At 44.8% G+C, this 18,701-nt stretch overlaps 1 protein-coding gene across 1 annotated transcript in view; it reads right to left on the bottom strand.

The window, feature by feature from the left end:
* The window catches only part of CCDC180 (coiled-coil domain containing 180), a 62,182-nt gene that overhangs the window by 14,573 nt on the left and 28,908 nt on the right, over window positions 1-18,701 (bottom strand). The window contains 11 exon segments of the mRNA XM_040481753.1: window positions 2,250-2,327; window positions 3,931-4,064; window positions 4,066-4,183; window positions 4,352-4,524; window positions 6,127-6,246; window positions 8,265-8,363; window positions 11,978-12,094; window positions 12,510-12,654; window positions 13,302-13,448; window positions 14,388-14,568; window positions 15,950-16,125. Of these exon segments, the coding sequence (XP_040337687.1) occupies window positions 2,250-2,327; window positions 3,931-4,064; window positions 4,066-4,183; window positions 4,352-4,524; window positions 6,127-6,246; window positions 8,265-8,363; window positions 11,978-12,094; window positions 12,510-12,654; window positions 13,302-13,448; window positions 14,388-14,568; window positions 15,950-16,125 (1,488 nt within the window).

Genomic DNA, 18,701 nt, shown 5'->3' with positions numbered 1-18,701 from the left:
AATAAATAATTAAAAATACTGTTAAGTCAGTTCAGATACTACCCACCCACCCCACCCAATATCTGAGCACCTCTGATTTCCAATAGCCATGGCCTGCCTGCAGCAAGAATCCTGCTAAGTAGGCAAGAATCCACTACCGTTGAATTTTCAATCTACTGACCTCCTCACTCTGCATTTCGGCTATAAATCTTTTCTTGTCCTTATTGTATTCTGAGTTGAGCCCCATCCCTCTTCCCTGTTGCAACAGTCTTGGTGCCTATTGCAATGGTCCCACATAAAGTATTCCTTACTGTTTTAACAAGTATCAGAATAATTTTTTCCTTAACACCTCCCACTGGCAGTGCCTGGGAGGGACCATCTGCACCCTCCCTTGATAAACTGGGAACTTCCTCTAAAATCTATTTACATATTGGTTAATGTTGGGCAAAATATGGAATGGATTTGTTCCCTTTTCATTTGTTTGCATTCTAGTGAGAATTAGTGTTTTGTCCACATGTTTGTTCCTAATTTTATTTCTTCCTCACGTGTGGTCTCTTCCAATTCTCCCCTTACCCTATTGTGTGCTGGAAATTTCTTTAGCAATTTTCTGGGGGAAGGGGATGGGGAGAGGAGCCAATTTTTCCTTTGTTGTCTTTATTTACCACTATTGTGTCTTGACTGGTTGTTATCTAACTTTTAATTGCATTTTATCTCAAAGGAGTTTAAAAATTTATTTGCCAAAATTTTCCATCTTTTTCCGTGTGATTTCATCTAGTGCTTCTTGAGGTGATGATCCTGCATTACTTGAGGGCGACCTGTAGACGACTTGCTGGCTTGTCTTCACAATTCCAAGAAGAGGACTCTCTTCTACCCACATGCACAGGGAAGGTGAAGGCTTGGGGAGAAGTCACTTAGCCAGAGTCCCAAGGCGGGGGTAAAAACATCATCAGTCTGATTCCATTTTCTGAGCAATTCACCACTGTGTTATGCTAGGAAAGTCTCTCCCTTTCAGAGATTTCATAAGTGCTTGATTTTTTTTTTTTCTGTTTAGCCTGTGATCTTTTTTTCACCACTAAAATACTGTGGTGCATCCATACTGTGGCTAACTATTTAGCAATACAAAGGGATGAACTAGTGATACATGTGACCACTTAGGTGGATCTCAAGGGCATCATATTGAGTACAAAAAGCCACTCTGCAAATGTCATACACTGTATGAGACTGTTTATATGACCTTCTTGAAATGACAAAATAATAGGGATGGAAAATGATCAGTGGTTGCTCAGGGTTAGGGATGGAGAGGGAGAGGGCATGGGTACAGCTATAAAGGAGTGACAGGAGTGACATACAGTTGGTGGTGATGGAACAGTTCTGTTTCTTGATTGTGGTGATAGTTACATGAATATACACATGTGATAAAATGACAGAACTATAAAAAGTTGAGAGTCAAGATTTTGATGATGAGGAATGCCTTTTTGTGAATGGGACAAGGGAGCATCTAGCTGCTGACTTGGACCCAACTTCTAGGTCCTGAAGTCACTCTTCTTTTCTTTATTTTTTAATGTTTATTTATTTCTTAGAGAGAGAGCTGGGAGAATGACAGAGAGATAGGGAGACAGAGGATCCGAAGCAGGCTCTCCACTGTCAGTTCAAAACTTGACATGGGGCTTGAACCCACGAGCCATGAGATCATGACCTGAGTCAAAGTCAGACACTTAACCAACTAAGCCACCCAGATGCCCTGAAAACCACCCTTCTTTGCAAACTTCACAAACCCCAGAGATAAGACCAGTGGGGCAAAAAGGCTGATGATGAGTTCCCTGATTAAGGGGGAGAGGGTATCTCTGAGTCTCTTTGATTGCTTTCAATTTTCTTAAGTTGCTTATTTGCTTGAAATGTAGCCATTAAGTGGAACAGAGTTTGTTTTAATAAATGAAATTAAAATAAAGGGAAAGAGGAATGAGGGAGGTGAGGCATTAAAAAATTGAAGAAAAAAACCCACAAACAAATCCCAGACTTGAAAGAGGTGTGCTTCCCGCTACCCCAAAAAGCTTAACTTAGAAAATGTGAAATTTTGGTGAAAATGTCTCTCAACAAATTTAGGTGAAATGGGATGAGACAAACTGACCTTGACCCTCATATTTCCCCTTGCAAATCTCTCCTGCTCTGCCCCCCCACTTCTTATTTTCCCCTCAGCTGTGTCAGATTTAACCACCCCCTTCACAGAGACAACAAGTTAAAATGGACTTAAAGGAAAAGGTGCCACTTACTCAGCTGGCGGCGGCGGCTTCTCCCCGAGCACCTGGTACTTTCTGTCCATTCGGTTGGGCTTGGAGTACCGTGTGATGCTGTGGGACAAAGGTGGATCAGTGTTCTGGAGGCTGGGGTAGACAGACAGGTCTGTGGGAGCCCCACCTAACTTGCTGGAGGCCCTGCGTCTGCCTGTGGGACACCGTGACCCCCATGTCTGGGCCTGAATCCTTCAAGATACTTCCCTACTCCTCAAAGCTTTGGAGATGCTTATTGTGGGGGTCAAGTCCTTATTGCTAAAACTGACCCAAGGCCCCTGGGAAGGGGCAAGGGGCCAGAAATTCATATCCTTGCTTTCCTGTGAGGAGGACCCAAAGAAAAACAGGTTGAGGTGCTTTTCAAACAAAAATACAATGTGCCCAGTTAAACTTGAATTCCATATAAGAAGTGAATAATTTTTAGTGTAAGCATGTCCTATGCAACATCAGACAGCCCCAGCAACATGGACTTCATTTTGTAACCACTGAGAGACTGAATATACAGATGGGCAATAGCTGGACTATACAAAAATACAGAACTCTGACCCCAAACCTGCAGCAACGTGCCCAGGAAACCAATTCCTTGTCTATAATAAACAACTCGGGAAGCCAGCCTGATAGAAGTCAATCTGGAGGAAGCCATATTGTCATCTCTAGTGGCAATCCAGAATGCCAAACAATAACTCCTGTAACAATCATCTCCAAATGGCCGGGACTTGATTACTGACAGCTTCCCTGAATTTTGTCCCTGCTTCCAACTTAGAACCAATCAGGGAAAGTCAAGTACACAGCCCTAAATAATCACATAGAATGCCCTGCTGCTAGTTGTCCTGCCTCCAGCTTCCCCACATCAACAGCCTCCAATAAAGGCACATTTAAAGCCTTCCTTTTCTCCACTATACAGTTTTTTCGCTCTTGTCTGCCTTTGAGTCTCTGCTAAAACAGAAGTAATGATGGCTGACTCCCTTGCTGTACCAAGCTCCGAATAAATAGCCTTTGCTTTTCTCATTTGGTTGGTCTTAGGTTTATTTCCACGTTGCAGATGGCATTCATGTTCATGGACCTTTTGGAGGTATGCAAAGCAGGAATTGCCTCACCGCTACTTCCTCAAAACCAGGAATCAAACCATATAAATGAGGGCTCACAGAGGACCCAAAAGTCAGTTCAACCACTGGCTCTGTTACTTGCCTTCTGTTGAATCAGTGTCAGGGGCCAGCGGGGCCCACATTCACTGAGTAATGAGTCTAATGACCTCTACAGGGGCATAATGGGCAGAGTGCCTGACCAGGATGCAGAGGCCCAGAATTTCTCCTGGAGAGAAAGCCATCTCCAATGTCCCTCTTTTTGACTGGGAAGAATGGGTATGGGAGGAGGGCTGGGATCTACCAGTTGTGACCATGGCAAACCACTGAATGCCCAGATGGGATCTCAAGGTGGGAGGCCTGTGTGAGCTGCATCACTCAGCAGGAATGAGCACAGACCTGACTAATGCCAGCTTCAGAGCCAACCTCTCACTGGGTCCAATGGGGTCTCAGAGCTGGGAGTACAGGTGGTACTTTCCGAGGACAGTCTGATAAATGGACAGGGTGGTCTCTGGCCTATGTCTATGGGGACAAGGAAGGCATCTGGGAAGGGGAGATCCTCAGCAGCCCAGCAGACCTACCTCGTTGTTGAAGTGGCACTGGCACTGGACAGGGCCTTTCTCACGACATGTTCTCCCCGGTTCCGGTGTCGCTTCAAGCCTTTGGGTGATGAGCACCCAGGACAAGAACAGAGGACCCAAGGTGAGGATGGACCAGGTGGCAACACTGGCTTTCCCACCGCCAGTGCCCCAAGACCCACAGGCCTGTTTGTCTCTACCTGTCTGGAACCGATCTTTGTCGCACTGCTGGGTTGAGCATTTTGAGTTGGGAAGTCTGAAACCAAAGGAAAGGATATGAGCTTTCCCCAGTGACCATGAGGACAGCTCAGGGCAGGCATTGGGTACCATCCCAGTTAGCACATAATACCATGTGAACGTGTCCTATTATGAGGCCCATTTTAGAGGAGGAAACTGAGGCCATGTACACCCCATGGCCACTCACTGCAGGATCTTCTTGACAACTTCCACAGCCGGGTCTTCAATCATGGACTTCCCCATGCAGCTGGGCTGGGCAAAGGACTCAGGGGTGACCAAGTCTACCTTGGCTTCCTCTTCAAGGACTTCTGAAGACACCAGGATGTCACTCTCCACCTCCATATCGATCATGATGTCATCCTGCAGGCCCAAGAGAAGGGCCTGAGTGTGTGGGCCCAGTCTACATGCTAGGGATGAAGGCAGCTGGGTTCATGTTCCAAAAGCACCTTGCCCAGGGGCTGCAGCAGGAGGCTAGCTGCCTGATTCTTTGAGTCTGTATTTTCCTTCTAAAAAATGGTAATGGTCATATATCCTTTAGAGAGTCATTCATTCATTCATTTATATGTGCATGTGGCTTTCAAAAATATTTCCCAAGTACCTGCTTTCTGCAAGGCTCTGGCTGGGTCCTGGGACACAGGGTGGAGAGGTAACATGTGATCTTTGTTTTTATAGGGCTTACAGTCTAGTCAGAGAGACAAACATTTAACATGCACTTCTACAAATAAATGTCTAGTTAAAATTGTGACCAATGCTATGAAGGAAAAGTTCCAAAGTCTTCCATGAGGCTGAGGGTCATGGATTTACAAGGCCAGCCCATAGATGTGTCCAGGCAGTGTTCTTAAAATGGGTGAATGAATGAATGAATGTGTGGACAAGTGAGTGGCCAACACGCCCTACAAGTCAGACCTTAGAGAAAGGGTAGGAGTAGTGGCCCTCAATGAGGGCTTAGTTAGGCTATTCCCTATTTTGAGTCTTGTCTCAGCAGTGGACTACAAGAGGGAAGGACCCTAGCTGGACTCCTGAGTTCTTTCTTGAAGGGCGCAGGTGGTATGATGCTGGTGGTATGATGGAGGGTTAGTATTGGTGGCATGGTGGGAAGCGCCTCCCCATAGAAGGAAGGACTGGTTCAAAACATGGCAGTGAGAGCAGAACTTGAGGGATGTCCACTTATTCCCATATTGTTCTATGTCACACACTCCTGGAAGTTGGTTGAGTGTCTCTGGTGTTCAAAACCTGATGTGAGGGGCTGAGTGCAGGGTGGCGGTGACAGAAGCTCTGCCCTCTTGGGGTACACAGTCTGGAGAGATAGCCCCTAAAAATGGAGACATCACTGTGGTCTGTGAGAGAAGGCCCAGTGGGAAGTGATGTCTTTTGGGTGGGAGTGGGGGTGAGAAATGAAGAGACCATGGAGGGCAGACCAAAGAGGCTGCTGTGAAGGCTCAGTTGAAGGATGTGGATTTCACCCTGAGTGATCAGGAGAGTGGCACAGTCAGACTGACCTTCTCCAACATTATGTCTGGCTGTAGTTCAGGGAGTGGATCATGAGGGAACGTGAGAGGAAAAGGGCAGCCATGTGGGCAGGAAGAGGTTGGTGGAGGTGGGGTGGGGAGAAGCCAGTGGTTGCTTATGCGCATGGGTGGGAAGGAAAAGGCTGAAAGGCAAGGGTAGCCTGAGAGCTGGCAGGTGGTAGGTCTTGGTGAAGGTGAGGAGATGGTGCCAGGAGGTGAGGAATCTCCTAAGATGGCAGGGAAGTGGACTATTTGGGATTTGAATCCCAGATCTGACTGCACAGCCTATGGTCTTTCCAAGGCAACCTGGTAGGCCTGGTGTTCAGCAGGACCCTGGGAGCCGTCTCTTCCCTCAGGCTCTACTGAGCTCTGCAGGTCTCCTGAGAGCCCAGCCGTGACAGCTCACCCACCCTTCCCTACTTCCCATTCCCTTCCTCTACTGTCTGTTCCTTACAGTAAAGACAACTTGAGTCGTGTATACGATGTCCAGCCTGCAATTCAGGTACTGAATCCTCTGGCCCAGTTTTTCTTTCCAAGTCCGGACCAAGCCAAGGAGGTCATCCGTGGCCACCACCTGGGAGAAGAGAGCTTTAGGAAGCAAGCTGCAGGAGGGCCGCCTGCCTCCATCTGAACCACAGGCCTCTTGATTCGATGGAGGCCCCTCACTTGCAGGGAGGGCCCTAGGAGAGTGGGCGGTGCTGGCTGGCTCTCTCGGGCAACTGCAGTGGGGCAGTAAATCCTTCACTGACGGGGCATCAGGAGTTCTAGTCCTGGTTTTATGGGTTCATTCTGGGCAAATGATTTGAGTTAGCTCAACTTGGTCTCCCCATCTGTGTGGTGGGACACAGAATGTTCCTTGGAATCTCTTCTAGCTTTGACGCTCTTAGAAGGAAATGTTTGGCCCCAAATGGCCACGTTGTGTGTGAGTGAAATGACCACAGCCTTTCTGGAAAGTGATCTAACCATTTCCACAACAAGCTCAGATACACACCCCCTCAAGCAGCAATCCCACAGACCCTGCCCCCAGGTGTGCAGGAAAGAACATGTAAGGACGTTCACCTTTACGTGCACCCACACATCACTTGTCGGTCCTCACACTTGGTCCCCTGCATTGTTCACTGACCTATGTACATGACCCAGGCCAGGAGGTGCCTTGGCCTCTTCTGCTTCCTTCATTTCTGGTGAATTCTGAGTCCTAACCATTCCCCCGCTACTCAACTCTGGAATTGGAAGGTGTCCCTGGTGGTACCTTGTCCAAGCCACAATTCTCTGTGCTTCAGTTATGACACGCTGCCTCACTCCTCCCTCCCTCCCTGCCTTTCTGCACACAGCAACCTGAAGCCCCTCCATGTATGTGGCACTGAGCATGTGACCCTGGCCACACCTGTCCATGGTCCCCACTGCCTTCACCATGCAACTGATGCATCATTCCCATCTCCTGATCACTGTTTTGCAGAGGTGTCCAACCAGTCTCCTCCATCAACACAGGATTGCCTGCCCACCCAAGTTCAAGTTCCCCTGACCTGGCCAGAAGGCTGTGAAAGCCTTCCCCTGTCCAACACTCTGACACCACAAGAAGAGGGCAGTGAGGGGGTTGGAGAGGTGAGGAAATGCAGGAGAGCAAATGTTTCTGCTCTGGAGAGGCAGAGCTGTCCCTAAAGGGACTGATAAAGAAGTCATGGCAGATTAAGCTGGTTTCCCCCTGTTCCTCAGGGGTCATGCAGAAATAACTGCATAAAAACACAGAGGTCACAGGGGCTCTGCAAAAAAATGAGAATAATATGAGGGATGTGTATTCACTTAGTGCTTTGTGGATGTTTGAACTTTTCTCAAGAAGCATGTGTTACTATGCAAGAAAAAGCATAGAGACTAAATGTCCTCTCAGTGCTAACAAACATGAAACCTCAACTCAGTCACTGAAATGGAAGAGAAAAGACAAAGCTTGGTGAGGAAGGAACATCCCATTCAAGAAACCTCCAGTTGAGACATCTGGTTCTCGAGTGCCTGGTTGAGCTGTTGGGAAAAGATTGCCTGGGGAGGCTGGGACAGACGTGGAACAGGGGACAGAGATATGTGCTGGTGGCAGAAAAACAAGCATGTAAACAACGTAAACATCCAGAGACCTGATGTGCTGATCCACACTGCTCTAATTTGGACATTTTAACCAGTAGTAACCATAGAAAACAGTAGTAACCGGTTCATGTGCAATGATCAAGATGAGCAAATGAAAAATCAAACAAAAAGTGGTTGTTCAGAAAGCAGAGTCCTGCCTGCTTCTGTTTTTCCTCTAGGGCTGAGTTCCAATTACAGGGAAGGAAGCCTGGTGACATCAGCAGGGGAGTGAGGTCAGACTGAAGCCCCACGTTCACTGGACTCTACATGCTTGCCAGGGAGGGGCTGGGGGCGAGAGAAGGTGGCTGTTTTCTCTTCTCTTCCTTAATTCCATTGGGTCCAACAGGGGTTAAGTAGGAAGGCTCAGAGGCCCCTCTGGAGCTGGAGAAATCTTGATGACAGATGTAAATTTACTTTCAGTTTGATTCTTGTATAATGGCATCTTCACTATTCATAGCTTAGCAAATACTGAATACTTACTTTTTTATCTCCCTTTGAGTTTCGACACATTTCTATTTTCCTTTGAAGCTGTTCCAGAGACAAATTCAATCCATCTGTTTGCAGATTGGATTTTGCAACCTAGAAAAACCAGAACTTCCAAGGTTTGTTTCTAGAATACTTATTTTTTTATTTATTATTTTTTTAATATGAAATTTATTGTCAAATTGGTTTCCATACAACACCCAGTGCTCATCCCCACAGGTGCCCTCCTCAATACCCATCACCCACCTTCCCCTCCCTCCCACCCCCCATCAACTCTCAGTTTGTTCTCAGTTTTTAAGAGTCTCTTATGTTTTGGCTCCCTCCCTCTCTAACCTCTTTTTTTTTTCTTTCCCTACCCCATGGTCTTCTGTTAAGTTTCTCAGGATCCACATAAGAGTGAAAACATATGGTATCTTCTTTCTCTGTATGGTTTATTTCACTTAGCATAACACTCTCCAGTTCCATCCACGTTGCTACAAAAGGCCGTATTTCATTCTTTCTCATTGCCAAGTAGTATTCCATTGTGTATATAAACCACAATTTCTTTATCCATTCATCAGTTGATAGACATTTAGGCTCTTTCCATAATTTGGCTATTGTAGGAAGTGCTTCTATAAACATTGGGGTACAAGTGCCCCTAGGCATCAGCACTCCTGTATCCCTTGGGTAAATTCCTAGCGGTGCTATTGCTGGGTCATAGGGTAGATCTATTTTTAATTTTTTGAGGAACCTCCACACTGTTTTCCAGAGCAGCTGCACCAGTTTGCGTTCCCACCAACAGTGCAAGAGGGTTCCTGTTCTAGAATACTTGTTTTGATCAGCAACATATTCAGCAAAACATTATATAAGAGATGAATTAAATATTGGAAAAATGAAATTGGTGGGGGGAGATGCACAATGTTATCAGAAACTAGATCAATGCAAATGTAAAAGTTTTTGTTTTAGGGGTGCCTGGGTGGCTCAGTTGGTTGAGCATCCAACTTCAGCTCAGGTCATGATCTCACAGCTTGTGAGTTCGAGCCCCACGTCAGGCTCTGTGCTGACAGCTCAGAGCCTGGAGCCTGGTTCAGATTCTGTGCCTCCCTCTCTCTCTGCCCCAACCCACTGGCATTCTGTCTCTGTCTCTCTCAAAATTAAATAAACATCAAAAAAATTTTTTTAAGTTTTTGTTTTGTTGTGTTTTTTTACTGTCAAACAGATAAGGTTTAAAAATAAAATCGACAACCCACAGTAGTGGTTGAGGGTATGAAGAAGAACACACTCATGACCAGCTGGTGATGAGTTGTCTGTAAAAGCCACCTGGAAACACGTGAAGCCTTAAAACATTCATGCTCTACCCCAGTAATTCTAGCTCTGGGAGATACCTTACAGACATAATCAGAGTTCCCTCTGCAAGGGTATTTATCATATCACTGGCATAATAAGTGAAATCCAACAACTATTTCTCCAAAAAGGATTGGCTAAGTAAAAATGGCAACACATTCAGGAGAGGGAAGCCAGAACAATAGTGTCTTCAAATAACCTTTAAAGATTATATAGCTTACAAAATTGTATAAAATAGAAAGAGGCTGGATTTTGTGTGTGTGTGTGTGTGTGTGTGTATGTATGTATGTGTATATATCTTTTATATATAATATAATATAATATAATATAATATAATATAATATAATATATATGTATATATATATATATAAAATCTTTATATGCATAGAAAAAAGTCTAAAAATAATTCAAAGTCTTTCCTGGCTTCATTGAGATATAATTGACATGTAACATTATATAAGTTTAAGGTTTACAATGTATACCTTATTATAAAGGTATAATTTGTATAATTTGACATGTGTATATATTGCAAAATAATAGGAGATTGGATTAGTAATCAAAACCCTCCTGACAAAGAAAAGCTCAGGACCTGATGGTTTCATGGGTGAATTCTACCAAACATTTAAAGAAAACTTCACACCAATTCTTCTCAAGCTCTTCCAAAAAATAGAATAGGAGGGAATATTCCCAAACTCATATTACAAAGCCATCACTACCCTGACGCCAAAGTCAGGTAAGAACACTACAAAGAGGGTGCCTGGGTGGCTCAGTTGGTTAAGCATCCGACTTGGGCTCAGATCATGATCTCATAGCTCATGAGCTCAAGCCCCACATCGGGTGAGCTCGTGCCCTGCTTCAGGTAGCACAAGCCCTACTTCCAGTGAGCATAAGCTCCGCTTTGGGTGAACACGAGTTCCATTTTTGGGTGAGCCCTGTTTCTCTCTCTCCCACCCTCCCTCTCTCTGTCTCTCTCTTTCTCTCCCTTCCCCTCCCCCCTCTCTCTGCCCCTCCAGGGATTTTCTCTCTCTCTCTCTCTCCCTCTCCATTGCTCACTTGCGCCCTCTCTCTCTCTCTCTAAAAAAAAAAAAAAAAAAAAAAAAAAAAAAAATAGAACACTACAAGGAAACTACAGACCAATATCCCTTATGAATATACATGCAAAAATCCTCAACAAAATATTAGCACATGAAATTCAACAGCACATTAAAAGCATTGTATACCACGATCAAGTGGCATTTACCTCTGGATGCAAGGAGGATGTTTCTACAAATGCAAATCAATCAATGTGACACCACATTAATAGAATAAGAAATAAAAATCATTTGATCAGTACAATAGACACAGAAAAAGCAATTGACCAATTGGTCTATTCAGATTTCCTATTTGTTCATGATTCAATCTTGGTAGATATATTTCTACAAACTTATCCATTTCTTCCAGGTTATCTAATGTGTTGGCATATAATTGGTAATAGTCTCATGATTCTGGTATTTCTGTGGTATTAGTTGCAATGTCTTTCATTTCTGACTTTATTTGAGTCTTATCTCTTTTTTTTCTTAGTCTAGCTAAAGGTTTGTCCATTTTGTTTATCTTTGAAAAACAAGCTCTAGCTTCATTGATCTTTTCTATTGTTTTTCTGGTCTCTATTCCATTGATTTCTGATCTGATCTTTGTTATTTCCTTCATTCTGCTAACTTTGTTTTTGTTTTTTTTTTTTTCCTATTTCCTTGAGGTTTACAGTTAGGTTGTTTATTTGAGATCATTGACCTGGGTTCACATTTTGAAATTTAAAAACAATTTTTTTAATGTTTATTTTTGAGAGGGAGAGACACAGAGCACAAGCAGGGGATTGGCAGAGAGAGAGGGAGACACAGAATCTGAAGCAGGCTCCAGGCTCTGAGCACAGAGCCTCACATGGGGCTTGAACCCACAAACCCCAAGATCATGACCTGGGCCAAAGGCGGATGCTTAACCAACTGAGCCACCCAGGCACCCCTGCCTGAGCTAGGTTCACATTTTGGCTCTACCATTTAAGATCTCTGTGTTCTTATCTAAGTCACTTAGTTATTCTCGGCCTCAGTTTCTTTATCTCTAAAGTAGGAATAAAACAGAACTTGCCTCCTACAGTTCTTGTGAGGACTAACATTGCTAATCAAAATAAGTCAGTTATCAGGATGCATGGTGCGTAATAACTCAATGAATCCTAGAGGCTACTATGATTTAATCTCTGTCTTCCTGGCTGGAATTTAAGTTTCATGGGGGAGAGCCCACAATGGTATCCCCAGCACTTGGGACAGTGCCTGGCATGCAGGTGTGTGTGTGTGTGTGTGTGTGTGTGTGTGTGTGTGAGATAAACATCTACCAGGTAAAAAGTGAATCTGTCCTACCTCGCTCTTGATGTTCACTTGCAGATTTGTCAGCAACCGCTGGATTTTCTCTATGAAAATAAGGTCCACAGACAGGTTATGAAATTTGCTTTCAAACTTATTGATGACATCATTGGCCTGTAGAGAAATATAAAAAGTAAAGGAGGGGGCCGCCTGGGTGGCTCAGTCAGTTAAGCATCAAACTTCGGCTCAGGTCATGATCTCACAGTTTGTGAGTTCGAGCCTGCGTCTGTGCTGGCAGCTCAGAGCCTGGAGCCTGCTTTGGACTCTGTGTCTCCCTCGCTCTCTGCCCCTCCCCCACTCACACTCTGTCTCTGTCTCTCTCAAAAATAAATAAACATTAAAACAAAATTAGAAACTAATCCTTTTTTTAAAAAAAGTAAAGGAGGGAGGTTTACTTGGAACTTATGAACTTTGGAAGCAGAGGGGGACAGGCTCAATTTTTTGGAAAGGGGGCTTGGCAGGGCTCATCAGGCAAAGTACAAGGGCGCCCCGGATGCCTGGCTGGAGGTCAGGGGCAGGGCTCCCCAACCTGGCCCAGGTATTCATTCTCCATCTTCTCCATGTTGATCATGATTAAACTTTCAACAAACTCTATTCGAGAAGCTTCCTTCTCCAGTCGATGACACAGTGAGTCAATTTCTTCGGCAGAAAAGTTGCCTCCGTCAGAAAACAATCTGAAAATAGTTTGGGAGAAAGAAAAGGCACTGATCAGACATGAAACTTCCCACCCATTCCAAATCCTGTGGTCGACAAGGCTTTAGATTAAAAGTTTAAGATCATAGAAAAATGAATGCAGGTGGTTCAAAGATAGAAGCAGTGAAATAACCCAAAAGCCCTTCAAGGGATGAACGGAGAAACAATATGTGGTATGGACACAAAATGGAACAGTATTCGGAAGGAATGAAATTCTGACACGTCACATGGGTGTGTTGAAGACATTATGTTAACTGAAATAGGCCAGACACACAAAAGGAAATATTGTGTGATTTCACTTATGCGAGGTACCTAGAGAAGTGAAATTCATGGAGACAGAAAATGGAGTTGTGGCTGTTGGGGGCCAGGGGGAGGAGAATAGGAGTTAGTGTTGAATGCGTTCAGAGTTTCAGTGTATAAAGACGAGAAATTTTGGAGATGGATCGTGGTAATGGTTGCACAACAATGTGATTGTACTTAATGCCACTGAACTGTACACCTGAAAATGGTTAAAATGGACAATTGTACGTCCTATGTATTTTGTCACAATAAACAATGGAGGGGAAACAAGACCACTTCTCAATAGAGAAAGCCCAGTGTCCACAGAGGCCCCGACGCTGGCTCCCACCTGCAGTGCTTGATGAACTCGATGTTGGCGTAGTGAAGCTTGCCCAGGTTCTCCTCCAAGTACTGGCGGAAGCTGCGCAGGGACACCTGCACGACGTCGATGTAGCTGAGCAGCTCCCGGTGCAGTGTGCTGCTGAGAGTAACCAGCCTGGGAGACACAGGAGGGCAGGATGATGACGTGGGCATGGCAGGGCAGCCTGGGGGCGCTGCTTGAGCTCCACTGCAGTGCCCATCTGTGGGGCTACCAGAACCACTGCCATGTTCTTCTGGGTAGAAGAAGAGGCTTCGAAGGAAGCTCAGAATGCCAGTGTGTGCAGGGCACAGTGCGGAGCTCTCAGTGTGCTGGGTCAGAGGACATCCCTCTCCTCTCTCTGGCCCTTGCCGTCAAATTACTAAAGGAATCCCTAGGTCCAACTGATCTGGCTCCTCCCTGCAGCACAAACTTTCTCTTTCACTCCTGTGCCTGGTGTTCTCCTGAGGGAGCACCCTGCAAGTTCCCTCTTCACCTTTAAGTCCACCCTAACCAGCGATCTCTTGTGTACCTGACCGCTGTCCAGACACCTGTGAGGGCTCCTCACCTGTTACCTGAGGTCTCCCTAACCACGCAAGGGCCTCCATCTAAAATCCCTGAATGGCTTCTTTGGAGCCCTTTGCTCTGCCGTGAGCATATCCCCACCTCGAGCTGGGCAGTGCTCCTTGCTGAGGGGAAAAATTCTGTCTCCTCTTCACCTTCCTCCATCTCAGACCAGGAGGCCTCCTGCAGGAAGTTCGTCCCGATTTCCCTTGATGGAAGTGGTCTCTCCCAGCACAGACGTTTCAGGGCAGGTTAGTAGCATCCCTGCATCCTGAACATGTGTGCCCTTTTCTCCCTAGCTGCTCACCCAGCCCCCAGCCCCCTGCCCCCGGACAGACAGTTCATACAGTTAGACTCACTTGTGTGAAGAGGAGAGCTGAAAAGAGAAGGTTGCTGTGGGGCCTGGCAAATGGACTCTTTTATCCACCAGGGAGGAACCACTCCCTTTGAAAGCAGCCACCTGGCTGAGATTCTAGGGCTATGGGGCCAGAGTGGAGACTCCCAGGGCCATACCTCTGGCTCTTTGTGGCATTCAAGAAGATATGCTCCATGTCGTAAATCTTGCGGCGGAAGTTTTTGCTCTTTATGTTTTGCTCTTCTTGGAACCGGTAGAACATCAGCCTCTCCTTTCTCAGCGTCTCGATCACCCCAGCACAGTGGCTGTCCAGCTGCTCTTGATGAAGCAAGAGCTCAGCTGGAAAAGAATGAAGGAGAGCTGAGGCCCTCTGGGATCCCAAGTCACCTCAGGACGTTCCCCTCCTAGACAGTGACAGCTGTCCTTGCCAGGGGTTGGCTTGGGAATGGGTGCAGATCTCAGAGAGGCCAATCTGACACTGCCCCTGGGTGTCTAACTAGAGAAGAGGCTGTCCAGGCTGTGTGAAGGGAGGTCTCTGCTGGTGAAGACACCTGGAAATAGGTGGGATGGGTGGACATTTTGGGAAGGGCAGGGATTGTGGTGAGAGGCTCTGGAGAAAACAACCAGCACAACACTCGGCAGTCAGAGTTTATTGCTTTAAATCAGTGACTACTCTTTCCAGGAGCTTGAATTCCAACAGACTTCTACGGTGGAGTAAACAGAACCAGGATTTGGCTTCAAAGGCTCCATCATAGGTCTTTAAAACTGACAGATAGTTCCAGGTCAGTCCACCCTACCTCCCTACTGCCCACAGTGGTGAAAATTCTGTCCTCCCAGCCATGCCAAGAATGAGTGCAGTGACTCTGGGGCATTGTTTCTCTGACCTTGATCTCCCAATCACACATTGGGTCAGGGAGCCAGGGAAGGGCAAGAAATAGAGCATCTCAATTTATATTTAGTTTTAATGCACATATTTTCCAAATGAAGACAATGAGGTTCCAAAGCCAAGCAGGTCTCCCAAGGCCACAAGCATTGGGACTCCAGGCCAGGCTGTCTGTTCCCACAACTCTGTCACTGCTCCAGGCAGGAAGAGTTTGGGTGGGGCCATGTGTGGTCTCTCTGGGAGCTGGAAGTGTCTATGAAGAAGCTTGAATTATGACATAAGTGAAAACCAAACAGGGTCATTGAGGATCCAAATAAAAGTGTGCCACCCCCTAACGGGGACCTCTGCCTAAGAGAGAAATGGCACCTCTTTTTAAGTTATAAACTATAAGCTGAAATTAATGCCTACCACTTGCTCAAGATTCCTCACTGTTCCATTCCAGGGAGAGTTGATTACCACCAACAATATCCCCTTCTGCAAGCAAGGGAGGGATCAGAGAGGTCAGGTAACCTGTTCAGAGTCACGTAGCTAGAGAGGTTGAGCCTGATAGCTCTGATTCCTGAGCTACAGGAAGCATCTGCTATGCAGGTATATATCTGACAGATGTGTGAGCAGATCTGAGATTCACACTGCTAAAGCATGACAATACTCTTCATTTTAGCATCTAAAAGTCCTGTTTTTAAAAGAAAATTTTTTAAAAATCTCAAATGTGGGTACCTTCTCTGACAGCCTTGGAGATGGAACCCTCACACAGGAGCACCTAATGAACGCAGAACTGTGGTGGCACAGACACCAGCTGTCTGGGGCAGGGTGGCCTTTCCCAGGCTGGGTCTGTACCTGCTCTGACATTGTGGATGTCCTTTTCAATGCACTCAGCTCTTGGCTTGTGTAGGTGCAGATGCAGCTCTAGTTCTGAGTCCAGCTCATCAATCTTGGTGGCCACGGTGACCTGGGTTTTGAGGACACGTTGGGCAAACCACTTCTCTAGGTGCTCGAAAAAACCAGCTCGAAGTCTGAGGGAGAAACCAGTGAGGGTCAGCTCTGCCAGTAGCAGTGGCCACAGAGAGAGCTTCCATATTGTTATATAAAGCATTTCCCTCTCTCACTTCTTATTTTATTTCCTAACTACATGATATTCTTTTGTCTGGATGGACCATCATTCATTTAACCAGATCCCCTTCTGGCAGACACTTTATGGTTTCCAACCATTTGTTCTTCAAAAAAGGCTTCAGTGAATAACCTTGTATATAAGTCAAGCGTAGAAGCATTCCTGTAGGATAAATTCCCTGAACTGGAATGTTGACTCAAAGGCTAAAATACATATGTGGTTCTTGAAGATATGGCTTGACTGCTTTCCTCGCAAGGCAGTCTGTTCCTATTTCTCCGCCGCCTTGCAGTGTATTGCCGAACTTTTGAATTTGACAATTTTGTCATGTTATGACCAAAACTGGGCATGTTGTCATGTGTTTAAGACTATATAATTCCTTTTTCTGCATACTGTGCATTAATATATTTTGCCCATTTCTCTGTTGTGAAGATGCTCTTTTTCTTTTCAATCTCTTTATATGGGAGCTCCTTATATATTAGGAACGTGAGGTCATTTGACTGCAATGTGAGTTGCAAATACTTTCCCCAATTTATCACTTTTTCCTTTTCAAAATTTATGTATTGTTAAGAAGGCTATGTGCTGTTAAGGTGTTGGTTGTCCCCAGATTTATCTATAGATTCAATGCAATAACAATAAAAATCTCAGCAGACATCTTCTAATAGACACCAGTGAGCTGATCTCAAGTTTATGTAGAAATGCAAATGGCCAAAGATAGTTGAGGAGAAGACCAAAATTGGAGAACATACTCTACCAGATATTAAGACTTGATATAAAACTGCAGTAATCAGGCAGGGTGAGGCAGTAATGCAAGAATAGATACACAGAGGGGCGCCTGGGTGGCGCAGTCGGTTAGGCGTCCGACTTCAGCCAGGTCACGATCTCGCGGTCCGGGAGTTCGAGCCCCGCGTCGGGCTCTGGGCTGATGGCTCAGAGCCTGGAGCCTGTTTCCGATTCTGTGTCTCCCTCTCTCTCTGCCCCTCCCCCGTTCATGCTCTGTCTCTCTCTGTCCCAAAAATAAATAAACGTTGAAAAAAAAAAATTAAAAAAAAAAAAAAAAAGAATAGATACACAGAGAAACAGAAAGGAGGTGTGGCAGAGCCATGGGGAGAGGGGAGTCTTCTGGGGTCAAGTGATTATCCATATGGTAGGAAATGAATCTGACTCCTATCTCACAAATTAATCCCAGGTGGATTTTACATATAAATGTGGAAATGTAAAACAATAACATTTGTAGTAAATACCATAGGAGGATATTTTCATGACCTTGGGGCAAGCAAAAATTTCTTAGATAAGAAAGAAAGTACACTAACCCTAATGAAAAAGGTTGATGAAAAGGACCTTATTACAAATAAGAATTTCTTTCTATCAAAAGATACCTTAAGAGAGTAAAAAAAGGCAAGCAAAGAGAGGGATAAACATTTGCCAGGTATTTACCTAACAAAAGCCTCATATCTAGGATAGGGAACTTTCTCACATAAATTGATAAGAGAAAAGATTGACAACCCACCAGGAAAAAAAAATGGGCAGAAGATTTGACTAGACATTTCAAGAAAGACAACCAAATGTTCAACACTACTACACATACACCAGAATGGCTAAAACAAAAACTGCTGACAATATCAAGTGTCAATGAGGATGTGGAGCAACTGGAACCCTCACACACTGTTGTAAACTGTTAAAACAAAATCGCTTTTGAAAACTCTTTGGTGGTATCTTTTGGTTGTATCTCCTCAAGAGGGACACACATATTACCCTATCTCTCAACAATTCCACTCTCAGTTATATATCTAACAGAAATGTAGTCGTATGTTCACCAAAAGACTTATACAAGAATGTTCAGAGTGGCATTGTTCCATTCCCCAGTGAAAAACAAGCCAAATGTGCAGTAGTAGAATGGATAAATAAAATGGGTTATGTATTTTTACAATGGAATACTATATAGGAATAAAAATGAGCTAACCCCACATTCAAAACTACATATGATGTCACTCATATGTGGAATTTAAGAAACAGAACAGATGAACATATGGGAAGGGAAGGAAAAATAAGATTAAAAACAGAAAGGGAGGCAAACCATAAGAGACTCTTAAATACAGGGAACAAACTGAGGGTTACTGGAGAGGAGGTGGTTGGGGGGTGGGCTAAATGGGTGACGGACATTAAGGAGGACACTTTTTGGGATGAGCACCGGCTGTTATATATAAATAATGATTCACTGGGTTCTACTCCTGAAACCAATACTACACTGCATGTTAACTAACTTGAATTTAAATAAATAAATTTTAAAAAATACATATGAATTTTACAAACATAAGGAAAGAATCCTGACATAAAAGAATGCATTCTGTATGATTCCATTTAAATAAAGTTCTAAAATAAGCAAAACTAATGCATAAGTTGGAATATTTGCTATCCTTGGGGAAGAGAGGGCAATGACTTCAGATGGGTACATAAGGGGGCTCCTGGAGAGTTGGTAATGTT

Source organism: Herpailurus yagouaroundi, unplaced genomic scaffold (genome assembly GCF_014898765.1).
Source record: "Herpailurus yagouaroundi ecotype Mexico unplaced genomic scaffold, PumYag 160, whole genome shotgun sequence".
Classification (NCBI taxonomy): domain Eukaryota; kingdom Metazoa; phylum Chordata; class Mammalia; order Carnivora; family Felidae; genus Herpailurus; species Herpailurus yagouaroundi.
This window is presented reverse-complemented; position numbering and strand designations above follow the sequence as displayed.